The 12,426-nt window shown below is 51.0% G+C and overlaps 1 protein-coding gene across 1 annotated transcript; it reads left to right on the forward strand.

Annotated features, from left to right (window-relative positions):
• The first annotated feature begins 7,055 nt into the window (after positions 1-7,055).
• CIB3 (calcium and integrin binding family member 3) lies at positions 7,056-12,426 on the forward strand. Its single transcript, XM_033166385.1, has 6 exons — positions 7,056-7,406; positions 7,822-7,856; positions 9,923-10,034; positions 10,211-10,358; positions 11,635-11,830; positions 12,347-12,426. Exons 1-6 carry the CDS (start codon positions 7,356-7,358, stop codon positions 12,366-12,368), a joined length of 564 nt encoding a protein of 187 aa, XP_033022276.1. The 5' UTR covers positions 7,056-7,355; the 3' UTR covers positions 12,369-12,426.

The raw sequence follows: 12,426 nt of genomic DNA on the forward strand, positions 1-12,426 counted from the left end.
CAGGGAGAGAGAGAGGAGCAGGATAATGTTTCCTCCAGAGAAGGGGGGTCGCTCGGTTACAGAGAGCAGCCACCGATAATTTCCACTGATTCATCTTCCAGCTCAAGCCCACGTCAGGAATTGTCCCCGGAAGAGGGAGAGGTGCTAGTCTATAGGAGGGAAGGGCAAAGACCAAGAGCAGTCAGTCTCAGACAGGAGGAGGAGACAATGGGGGGGGGGAGGCGACGCAGACGACAATTCAAAGTTCCCAGCCGTTTTCTGTGTTGGCGGGCAAGACAGAGCCCGCCACTCCAAGAAACTGAAAGTAACTGACCAGACGTATATCAGAGACTCTGTAACTACATAATGAAAATAAATAGTTTTAGCTTACCGGAGAGCCTGTCGTTTCTCATGAGCAACATCTAAAGAGGGATGCGATCCCCTGACAGATATACAGTAAGTAACATTACATGGTTGAGAGAAAGACAAAACAGCTGTCTTATGGGAAAAACACAAGTCATATCAGCCTCGCTGCTGCTTTTGCAGCTCGGTCTGTACCAATATCCTAACAGCTATCAGACCTTCTCTCAATCTCCTCTTTTCTAGGCTTAACATACTGAATTCAGCCATTCCTCATAAGACTGTGTTTTTCTGAGCCTTGATCATCTTGGTCACCCTCCTCTGCACATGTTCCAGCTTGTCAATATCCTTCTTAACTTGTGGTGCCCAAAACCGGACACACAATTCTAGGTGGAGTCTGACCAAGTTAGATTAGAGCATGACTTCCTTCTATCCAGGCACTATACTTCTGTTGATGCAGCCTAGAATATCATTTTCTTTTTGCTGGTGCTGCATCTCACTGCTGAATAAGAGAAGTGAGAGTGGAAGAATGAGAAGCCTTGGAGTGGCACATGGGTGTTCTATCCATGGGAAACTGATCACTGCACCAGCTAGAGGACTTCCATAGCACCCAGATCCCCAGTTCTCAGGAAGGGGATCAGCAACATGGAGAAGGACCAAGGAGTGATCAAGACCACAGCTAGCGACCCTGCCACGGAAGCAGAACATACAAGTTGTCTCAGCAGTGGCCTGGCATTAGCCACGGATCTGGCTCGCTATTCACTGACTTGAGGTTCCACTTCCTGAATGCCACACCTGGGCAGTTAAAGGGCCAGTGACTCCTCATTGCTTTTCCCCTATCACCTTCCACCTTAGTTATGTCACACATTCATCACTTTATACAAGTTATATAGTAAGTTTAAAGTCTGAAGTTAATTCGTTAAAAGTAATGGAAATCCAATGAAATTTTTAGGAAGGAAAGGAATGTGTCTGATCATGGCTCTTTCAGACCTTGCCTACTGTGCAAAGCTAAAATTTACATTCATTGCTCCACCTACTTTTATCTCTGGTCCTGCCCATCACTCACATGTGGCCCCTGGAAGGTTCCTCAGAAGGGAATGTGGCTCTTGGGCTGGAAGAGAAAAGGCTAGGCAGGCTAGCTAGCTGTCTGGCCATTAACCCCCTACTGCCAATGAAGTTATGAAGACTGAATCAGAATGCTGGTCCATGCAGCCCAATGGTGTCTACTATGGCAGGAAGCAGCTCTCCAGGGTCTTGGGCAAAGAGAGGTCTACCCCAGCACTGTCCCATGATGCTCTTCACTGGAGGCGCAGGGGGGACCTACCATCTGGAGAAGCAGAAAACGAGCTTGCTCCATCTTCCATGCGACAACCCTTTAAGGTGAGTCTCATATCACCTCTCAGCTTTCTTTTCTCCAGGCCAAACCTCCTCAGCTCCTTCAACTGTTCCTCACAAGGGTCCGAACTAGCAGTGACTTGCCAGAAATGAGAACATAAGAACCTAAGGGGAGCTTGCCAGTGGCCTATGTAGACCAGCACCACGTCCTCGCAGTGTCCAACTAGATGTCCAGAATGGGAAACCCGCAAGCGGAACACAAGCGCACCCTTCCCTCCTGTGGTTTCCAGCAAATGGTATTCAGAAGCATCATTGCCACTGACTGTTTGGCCCCAGGAAAGTCCTCCTTCACACAGCACAGAGTTAAACCATGGAACTGTCTTGCCCAGAAAACCCAGCCAGATGGGTGGGGTATAAATAATAAATTATTATTATTACTAGTGGTTTAAACCCGTTAAATTAATGGGCGCTAGGACATATGTGGAGGAGGTGCAGCAAAGTTTTTGTTTTTTAAGACAGGCATGGTACCTTCTCCCCAAATAGAAGAGCAGCCTTCCACACACACAGTGTCCCTCCGCCACCTAAAAGCAAATGCCCGTTTTGCCGAGGACGTGTCTCTGTGTTCCCCTCAGCGCGGCCGCCGCCAGCGGTCTCGCCTCAGCCAGCCTCCCTCCCTCGCTGCCGGCTCTCCTCCTCCTCCGCCAGCTGCCTGGGCGAGACCTGGAAAGAGGAGGAGGAGGGCGGCAGCAGCAGCAGCAGCAACAGCGGGAGGGTGTCAGTTGCTGGTCCAGAGAGAAGAGTTTTTAAAGGCTCCTCTTGCCCGCTTTTTTACCTCAGGGGGGAGGAGATGAAGGAGCCGCTGCGCTTCCCGAGGTCTTTAAAAAAAGGAATAAAAACCACTTGCACGCAGACTTGCAGTTCGGCTCTCTCTCTCTCTCTCTCTCTCTCTCTCTCTCTCTCTCTCTCTCTCCCCCCCCCCCCCCCAGTTTCCCCTGCAATTGATTTTTCACGCAAACATCCCGGCTGGCGGGGAGGGAGAGCCTGCGCCTCGAGACTGGACTGAGGCAAGCAGGTCCAGGTGGCGCTGCCGCCGTGTTGTTTGCGTGAGGGGTTGAGGAGGCTGCACGGCGGCGGTGGAGGGTGTCCGCTTGCCTCCCTCTCTGGAGTCGCCACGGCTTTCGGAGATGCGGGTTATGGGGAGGAGAGAGAGCGGGAGCGATGTGGCTGCTGCTGCGACAGCCTGCCTTGACTTAGACCCGGTGGGGAGGGAGCAGCCGCTGGGGTGTGCGCGAGAGCGGGACTGCGAACCAGGCTCATGCGGGGTAGGTGAGGGGCCGAGTGGGAGGAGGAGGACGACGACGACGACAACAGCCGGGAGCCTTTTATTGGCTGTCGCGCGCGCCGCACTCTTCAGCCTCCGGAGCGTCGGAGCTCTACGGGGCGGGCTGTTCTGCGCCGCTCCCAGGCCGCTAGTCCTTGGGGCCCTGAGTCAGACGGCGGCTGCAGCAGCTGTGCCAGCGCAACGTCCCTCTTCGTCCTCCGGAGCATCGGCGCTCCGCGGGGTGGCCTGCTCTGGGCCGCTCCCGGGCCGCTAGGCCTCGGGGCTCTGATTGTAGCGGCGAGAGCAGCAGCGTGGCCTCCCTTCTCGGCCTCCCCTTGTCCTCTGGAGCGCCGGAGTTCTGATTCAACCGCTTCAACTGCCGCCACTGCTCCTGGCCCGATCTCTCTGCTCCAATCCCTGTGTCCGTGGGGCACATGCGCAGTAGCGCAAACCCAGAGACACAGCGCCTGGTCGCAGAGACACTTGGGTTTTATATATATAGATATGGTTATACGGTTTTATGGACTCTGTTCTGAAACCATATGCCATCAGTGCTCCCAGCTACATACGTTACACCACAGATTTTCTGAGGAAAATACAATCTTTGAATATTCTTCCTAACAATACTATTCTAGTCACTATGGATGTGGAATCTCTGTATGCCAACATCCCACACAACGATGGTTTACAAGCTATAAGGGACAACATTTCAGATAAAACCACAGCGGACTTTGCTACCAAACTCTGTCATTTTGTCCTTGTCACTTGTCACTTTTCCCCAGGATGATGAGGAACCATTCATGAGTCCTCTCTGGGTTTGGTCAGTCGACCAGATACATATCCATCATATTAGTTGAATTGCAACTAATCACCAAACTTAAAACCATGGAGAGACCTGGTCTGAACAAAGACATTGGATTCTTATCTCATTATACATGACAAAGCTATCTTTAGCCATCTCACCCCTTGCTTTTTCCTTTAAGACTAATTGCAGTTGTTAACAGTCATCAACAGGTTTTCCACACCCATCAGCCAATCACCCATTCCCACCACCCTTCTGAGTAATACCCCTCCTCACTCTCTCACTATTTGCAGGTGAAACTCGAAAAATTAGAATATCGTGGAAAGCTTCATTTCTTTCAGTAATTCAACTTAAAAGGTGAAACTAATATATGAGATAGACTCATGACATGGAAAGCGAGATATGTCAAGCCTTTATTTGTTATAATTGTGATGATTATGGCATACAGCTGATGAGAACCCCAAATTAACGATTTCAACTTTGGGGTTTTCATCAGCTGTGTGCCATAATCATCACAATTATAACAAGCAAAGGCTTGACATATCTTGCTTTGCATGTCATGAGTCTACCTCATATATTAAACTCCAGTAGCTAATGAAAACAATTGCTTACATAAACGGACTTTTCCACGATATTCTAATTTTTCGAGTTTCACCTGTATAAGTTTCAACCTGTAACATGTTGAGATATGTAAATTTTCTTAATAGGAAGATTGCTTAAAAGAGAGGCCTGCCCTCAACCCTCCAACCAGCCCTTTCAGTGGCATGGCCCCCCCTGCCCCCCCCGGTACCACCTGTTGGGGCCTTGCCTTCTGTAGGACACCTGGCTACAGCAAAACCACAAAACCAGCTGGGGAAGGTATGTTTGTTTTATGGTATGTATTTTTGTGGCTTTATATTGTAAACCGTGAAGGGCCGTATAGAAATTTAATAAATAATAATGATAATGTCATCCGGACGCCTCCCCTTCCATATATGCAATTGCCGACCACCCATCTCCAAACAGTGCGTGATTCCTGGGGTTCCAGGCTCTGACTCAAAGTCTGTGTCAGCAGAGACTATGGTGTCTTCAGGTTTATTTGCACATATAGACTCGCAGCACCCCAGTAGGTCTTGCTTTTCCCACTGCCACAATCCCGGATTCTAGCAAGAATTCAGCATGGATGTGTCTCTAGTTGCCGCCTGCCCCAAGCCCATCTCACCCACACAACTCTGGCCTTTGTCATTCTCACCACCAACCAGGTGAGAGGGGGGCACCCATTTGCCCTCTCACACAGAGAAACATCCTTTGTTATAGAAGTGGCAGTACTTAGGACCATTACTGTAACTCAGCAGGGGACTTGCCTGTCTCCTTCAACAATGGAGTCTTCCATTAGAATTTCACCCTTGCTAGACCCAGGACCCAGGAATCAGAAGGCACTCTGGTGTGATACAGACACCACTACCCCACCTCCTAATAATATGGTTTAAAACGAACAGGAATAACTTTTAAAAATTGCCCAGTAGCACCTTACAGACCAAATAAGTTTGTTCTGGGTATGAGCTTTCATGTGCATGCACACTTCTTTAGAAGAAGAAGTGAAGAAGTGTGCATGCACATGAAAGCTCCTACCAAGAACAAACACAGTTGGTCTCTAAGGTGCTACTGAAAAGAATTTTCTATTTTGTTTCGACTATGGCAGAAAAACACGGCTACCCACCTGTTTAAAAGTTTCCAGCATCAGCCTGGGGCCGAGCAGTCAGAAGTCTGGCTGTGCAGCTGCTAGTGGTGGCAGCAATGGGAGAAATGCTTGGCAAGGCCACAATCCCCTTGCTGTGAGATCACCATGCCCCATATATGACCGCTTGATCACTTCGATCTGCAGAACTTGCACAGTTACAACTCCCACATCATACTTCTGCATTTGTAACAAACCAATATTTTAGTGCGGCAGCAGCTACACTTTGAAACTCCCTGGCAGTGAGGTGCTCTTTTCAGCTCCCGCCAACAGCTTTAGAAAAGCCTAACCAGATATCTAGATTGCTGGGGTGTGTTCTAATTTGCTTTTAGTTTATCGCTGATTTTTTTGGGGGGGCGGAGTAATGCATTAAATAGTTGTTGTTAACTGTCTTTACTGATAATTTTATTGTTGTTGTTGTTGTTGTTGTTCAGTCGTTCAGTCGTGTCCGACTCTTCGTGACCCCATGGACCAGAGCACGCCAGGCACGCCTATCCTTCACTGCCTCCCGCAGTTTGGCCAAACTCATGCCAGTCGCTTCGACAACTCTGTCCAACCATCTCGTCCTCTGTCGTCCCCTTCTCCTTGTGCCCTCCATCTTTCCCAACATCAGGGTCTTTTCCAGGGAGTCTTCTCTTCTCATGAGATGGCCAAAGTACTGGAGCCTCAACTTCAGGATCTGTCCTTCCAGTGAGCACTCGGGGCTGATTTCTTTGAGAATGGATAGGTTTGATGTTCTTGCAGTCCATGGGACTCTCAAGAGTCTCCTCCAGCACCATAATTCAAAAGCATCAATTCTTCGGCGATCAGCCTTCTTGATGGTCCAGCTTTCACTTCCGTACATTACTACTGGGAAAACCATAGCTTTAACTATACGGACCTTTGTCGGCAAGGTGATGTCTTTGCTTTTTAAGATGCTGTCTAGGTTTGTCATTGCTTTTCTCCCAAGAAGCAGGCGTCTTCTAATTTCATGACTGCTGTCACCATCTGCAGTGATCATGGAACCCAAGAAAGTGAAATCTCTCACTGCCTCCATTTCTTCCCCTTCTATTTGCCTATAATTTTATTGTTTTATTCTTTTCTAACCGCTTTGAGCTTTCTTTCTTTTTTTACAGTCAAGTGCTGTATACATTTTAATGAAATAAATAGATAGATAAATAAATAAGCGTGTTGACGTTTTCAGAGTTTTTGAATTCCCTGTTTCAGCGAACCCAGATGTGTGGCTGCTGGCTGCAAATGCACAGCCATGTGGGCAGTGTGTGTGTGAGGGGGGGGGGGAGGGAGAGAGAGAGAGAGGTCCCTCCCGCCATCTCCCCATATCTCTCTCTGGGGCCGAACCTATTTTCCTTGGGTGGTTGGGAAAATTCAGGGCTCCTCAGAGCCACTTTTCTTTCAGTCCACTTGGGGAGATGCTGAGGGCGAAGCAGGGAGACCTCCTGGCAGCAGGAGGGAGGCAGCCAGGCTGCGCCATGGAGCCGAGCTGAAGCCGCTCCATCCGCGCGCAGCAGCCCCTTCGCTTGCGCACAGAGAGAGCAGCGAGGAGCGGGCCTTGGCATCCACGGCGTAACCTGAGCCTTCCGGGGCCGGCGCGCGCCGCAGGCAGCAGGTGAGTGATGCTGGACATGCACCTGGTGCCGCCTCCGGACTGAAGATTTGATGAAATGCCTCTATTATGATCCGGAGATCCATGGAGGAGAGCAAGCGGGCGATACCTGATCCCCATCACTCCTGGAGAGCCCGATTGCTGGAGCTTTTCATAATCTCCACAGCCAGACGCCTCTCTCGAAAGGCAGCTTCAGGGGCAGGAGCCATGGGACGAGGGGGCCCAGCAGGGCTCAGAGATGGGTAACAAGCAGACCATCTTCACTCCGGAGCAGCTGGACGCCTATCAGGTAAGAGCACCTGCGGACGCAGCGCGGGAGCTTCCTTGCGTGCGCGCTCAGCAGAGCTTTGCTAATGCCTGGGCAGGAAGCGGGAGCGGCTGCTTTTCCAAGCCAACATGCAGACAAGCCAGTGTGGGCAGGAAATGCAACAGGAGTGCGAATGCCATGTGCGAACGCAGCCCTGCGACGAGTGTGTCCGTGCAGGAGCAGTAGATGGAGTCAAAGCAGCAGCAGCAGCAGCAGCAACCTGCCTTTTTCCTGGATTCAAAGGGCTTATTTTTACGGCTAATGTCTGTACAGCACGGGGGTGGGGAGTGGGAGAGGATTTTTACGAGATGATCAGAAATCACTCCAGGGCGGGGGTCTCCAGCCTTTGCAGACCCCCCCCTTCTGTGCCTGATTTCATATTTCTTTTCTGTTTCAGGATGCAACGTTCTTCACACGGAAAGAAATTCTCAGGTGAGATGCGTTTCGCTACAGAATCCCAATATCTGCGTGCGTCAGAATTATCCATTGTTAAAAGGGGGGGCAGCTGAAGCAGAGCTGCCTCTCCCCGCCTTTCCCCAAGCTGAGGCAGGAGCTGCCTTTCACAGATGCCCATATGCGATAAAATGCGCCTGGCCCCCATCGCCCTTCAGCTCCGCATTCTGGAAATCCCCTCTGCTGAGCTGAAGGGGGCTTGAGGTGGCAGGATCAGTTTCGGGTCCCTGCAGAAGAGAAGCCTAAATCAGGGGGTGCCAAGTGGCTTTTTAAGACTCTCGCTCAACAAAACTGAGCCATTGGGCAATCCAGTGTGTGAGACAGAAGAAGGTGCTAGAACTCCCTTGGGATTCATAGTTTCCTTCTTAGTACGTTTATTCAGTTTCTTACTTTGAGATTTCCAAATGAGAAAGCGGAAAGGAGCTGACCACAAGACACTCGAAATACTTCCAAATAAACTCCAAACCATATGGTTCCTGTGGTTTCTGTAGCTTCCCCCAGCTGAGACTCTCCAGAGATAATGTGGTTGAGTGGTTAGAGTTTGAGACTGGCCCCTTGGGAGAAGCGAGTTCACATCCAGCTACCAGCCCCCATCTCCCTATCAATCTAGCCCACCTCACAGGGGTGTAATGAAGCTAGAATAGGACGAGAGCCATGGGCACAGCCTTGAGCTCCCCCAAAGAAATGCAGGGAATAAACAAATAAGTGCCCGGGAAGGGAGACCTAAGGCCCACAGGGCAGGGGGAGCGTCCAGCCCAGGAGAAATGCGCCCCCTCCTCTCTGCCATTTGCTGTGTGACATGGAGCAAGGGACACAGCCTGAGTGAAAGGGGCATTGATGAAACCTAAGTATGGGCATGTTTTCATGTCTGGAATGGAAGCCAAGACCATAATTGTATCATGAATAAGGCATTCATTATTGATAGGCAGCCCTTTTGAAACTTCTGCCTCTTTGTTCTCTGCCACTTTCTCTGATGACAGCCCATTGCAGAGTAAACAAAGGAAGCAAAAAGGAGGCAGAGGAGGAGGAGACCCCCCACTCCTGCTCCCACTTTTTAGACTTCCCCTCTAGTGAGCTCTTTCTGCTGCAGTGCTCTGCATGCAAATCCAAGAGGAAATCCTGTGCTTCTGAGCAGGCGGGGGCAAAGATCAAGCTGCCAGCTTAGTTAGGATTTATATCCTGCCTTTTTAAATGTATGTTTCGAGGCAACCAACAACTAGGTTGGAACAACAAAGCAGTAAAAAACCCAACATGCCAAAAGCAAACACAAGAAGCACATTTAGACAAAACCTTTTAGGAAATGGAAACGGGTAGATGCCCTTTAAAACCGACGGAGCACAAAATCACTTAGGCCTCCCGTGCCAATGCACGTTTACTTGGAAACGTTGGAAATATTGGTGCTACTGCATCCAATGGCGTCTGGGGATCTGGACCTAAGTAAATAAGCCAAGGATCGCAGCAGCATTCCCTGTAGTGAATTGGTGGGGTGATGATGCAGGGAGGAAGTACCTGAATGTACAGAATTATCAGCAAAACACACACAAAGACAACCACCCCAAAACAAACCCAACTGTGCCCCCTTCTCTTCTCTCGCACACAGACCTGCGTGGCAGTCTGAGTCCTCCTAACATTTTTAGATTCTTAACATAGCCTTGACCGGTTCTTCCTCTCCCTGTTGTTGTTTATTTAAATTTCTTTTGTGGGAGGAGGACACCCCCTGCCTGCTCCTTCCTCTAGGCAGCAGCTGAGAAGAAGACTTCTTGGCTTTGCTGACCCCTCCTTGCCTCCTGGCATTTACATTGGACTGTAAATAACAGAGCAGCAAAGGAGGTCCCTTCAGAGCTGCTTGGCCAAATGCTCTCTTTCTTTTGCCTCGCTTGGTGGGATGGCCAGAGATGCAAGCTGTCCTGATATTTGGAACAGGACAAGTCATCTTGGATGACGCCTTGCATTGGTGATTGGCTCCTGCCAGTCCATCCACATCCTCCCTCCACGACTTGGTCCTGGATCCCACAGGTGAGAAAGACTCCTTTCCTTGCTTGCAGGTTGTTTGACAGGTACCGTGACCTGGCCCCTCAGCTGGTCCCGCTCGATTACACGAAGAAGCCCAACGTGAAGCTCCCTTACGAACTCATTGGCAGCATGCCTGAGCTGAAGGTACAGGAGGAGGCAGGCAGGGGCTCCGGGGTTCAGTTCCCAGGGAAGACTATGTGGGCAGAGGCTGCCTGGCACCAGCTGTCTCACCTGCCCACGAAGTGAGGCTGCCGCAGGGGGAATGGGAGCTGGCCCTGAAGCCGGGCTGGTTCCCTTCTCACCCCCATCTCCTTCCTCAGGACAACCCCTTCCGGCAGCGCATCGCTGAGGTCTTCTCCGAGGATGGGGAGGGCAACATGACCTTAGACGACTTCCTGGATATGTTCTCGGTGATGAGTGAAATGGCTCCTCGGGACCTCAAGGCTTATTACGCCTTCAAAATCTACGGTGAGATCAGGGGGATATCTGCTATGAAAGTAATCATGTTAATCTCCTAATCCCAGAGGATCCCAGAAGCGACTTTAGTCTACCTTGCTTAAAGCTAGACCCAATTTGAGTTGCATTGATTTGAGTCAAATTGATTATTTATTTTATTTATTTAAATTTATTTATTTATTTCAACAATCCCAAAGTTTGAGAGTCAGTGATCTGTCATGGAACACCCCCATTGAATAGAATAACAGTGGTTCTCCAGTCCTCATTGCTGGTTGCAAAGGGCCCCCCCCATGAGAATTCAAGCTTCAGGCCGAGTGGCAGCCACAGGGAAGGGGTCCTGGGAGTTGGGCGTGGGCTCTTTTCAGAGGAGCATTGCCACACAAGTTCACTGGCTGGCTGCCAGTCACTCCAGCAATGGGAAAGGGAGAGAAGCGGCTCTTTGGGGCAGCCCTGGCCGGATGCTCTTCAAGGCAAGAGGCTTGGTGTAGTACAGGGGTCAGCAAACTTTTTCAGCAGGGGGCCGGTCCACTGTCCCTCAGACCTTGTGGGGGGCCAGACTATATTTTGAAGGGGGGGAAAAGGAACGAATTCCTATGCCCCACAAATAACCCAGAGATGCCTTTTAAATAAAAGCACACATTCTACTCATGTAAAAACACCAGGCAGGCCCCACAAATAACCTAGAGATGCCAGAGATGTAAAAACACACTGATTCCCGGACCGTCCGCGGGCCACATTTAGAAGGCGATTGGGCCGCATCCGGCCCCCTGGCCTTAGTTTGGGGACCCCGGTGTAGTAGCTGCAGGGCAGGAGAAGAGGCCAGAGGGGCAGAGATCAAGTGACAGGGGAAACTGCACCTCCTGAATTTATGCCTGCCATGATCTATCAAAAGTGGGCAGTGGGAATCTCACTGAAAAGCAGAGGATCCACCGTGTGTGTGTGTGTGTGTGTGTGTGTGTGTGTGTGTGTGAGAGAGAGAGAGAGAGAGAGAGAGAGAGAGAGAGAGCTGCCAGACAGGCCCTTTGCTGCTGCTGCATCCTCTCTGGCAGTGGTTTCTGGTGCTCCACAAACCAGAGGGCAGGTGCTTGAAGGCGCCAACACTGGCACCCCCACCACAGCCCCCATAGGCAGGCCTCCCCCCACCCTGCCTCCCTGCCATGGCTCTGGCACTACTCTCCCCACCAAAGCAGGGAGGTGACCCTCTGAGGGGATCATGTGCAAGTTCAGAGGCAGTGAAGCTTTTCCCTGCTCCGGCCCCGAGGTCCCCAAGCACTCCTCTTATCTGCAGATTTCAACGATGACGACTACATCTGCAAATCCGACCTGGAGAAGACGGTGAACAAGCTGACCCGCAAAGAGTTGACCCCGGAGGAGGTGTCCCTGGTGTGCAACAAGGTGATGGAGGAAGCCGACTTGGACAACGATGGCAAGCTGTCCCTGGAAGACTTCCAGCACATGATCGTTCGAGCGCCTGACTTCCTCAGGTAATGGAAACTGCCCGGCCGTGGCCTTCCTTCCCTCTCTGGGCTGCCGGGCTCAGGAACAAGGGGCACCGTGGAGGGGGGGGGACTTTTCTCAAAGCAGAGGGTGCCAAGAAAGCCAAGCAAGGTGAGAGTAGCCTGAGGTTGCCCTTCAGAGTAAGTCCCATCCATCCCCGTCCTGCCCATCTCTTGCAGAGCGATGAAGCAGGTTCCTCGCGAGGTGTGCTGGGCTTTTGCTCTTGGACACAGTCTGCTGAGCTCAGCCTGGGCATCCTTCTCCCCCCGGGACAGATTCACGCAGCCCGTCATCGCCCAGCCTGCCCTGGCTGTGCTGCCAAGTGTCTCAGCCAGGAGAGCCACATTTCCCCCTAAGCTAGTCGGAGTCTCTCTCAGCCACGAGGAGGCCTGGAGTTCCGCTTCCACCTGCTGTAGTTTGCATGTTAAACTCCCCATCTTCGCTGGTGTCCTTTTCTGACCATGGGTCACCAATGCTGAAGGATTATTCTTGTTTTTCAACAGCACTTTTCATATCAGAATCTGACCCAAACTCCAGAGACCCACCGAGAGCCGGAAACCCTCTTGCTTCTGCCGCCTCTTCC

The sequence above is a fragment of the Lacerta agilis genome, chromosome 12 (genome assembly GCF_009819535.1).
Source record: "Lacerta agilis isolate rLacAgi1 chromosome 12, rLacAgi1.pri, whole genome shotgun sequence".
NCBI classification, from domain to species: domain Eukaryota; kingdom Metazoa; phylum Chordata; class Lepidosauria; order Squamata; family Lacertidae; genus Lacerta; species Lacerta agilis.

Coding starts and splice junctions, on each gene's coding strand:
- CIB3 (XM_033166385.1), top strand. CDS start 7,356: ATGGGTAACAAGCAGACCATCTTCACTCCGGAGCAGCTGGACGCCTAT. Junction 7,857..9,922: donor ACACGGAAAGAAATTCTCAG/GTGAGATGCGTT, acceptor CCTTGCTTGCAG/GTTGTTTGACAGGTACCGTG. Junction 10,035..10,210: donor GCAGCATGCCTGAGCTGAAG/GTACAGGAGGAG, acceptor CTCCTTCCTCAG/GACAACCCCTTCCGGCAGCG.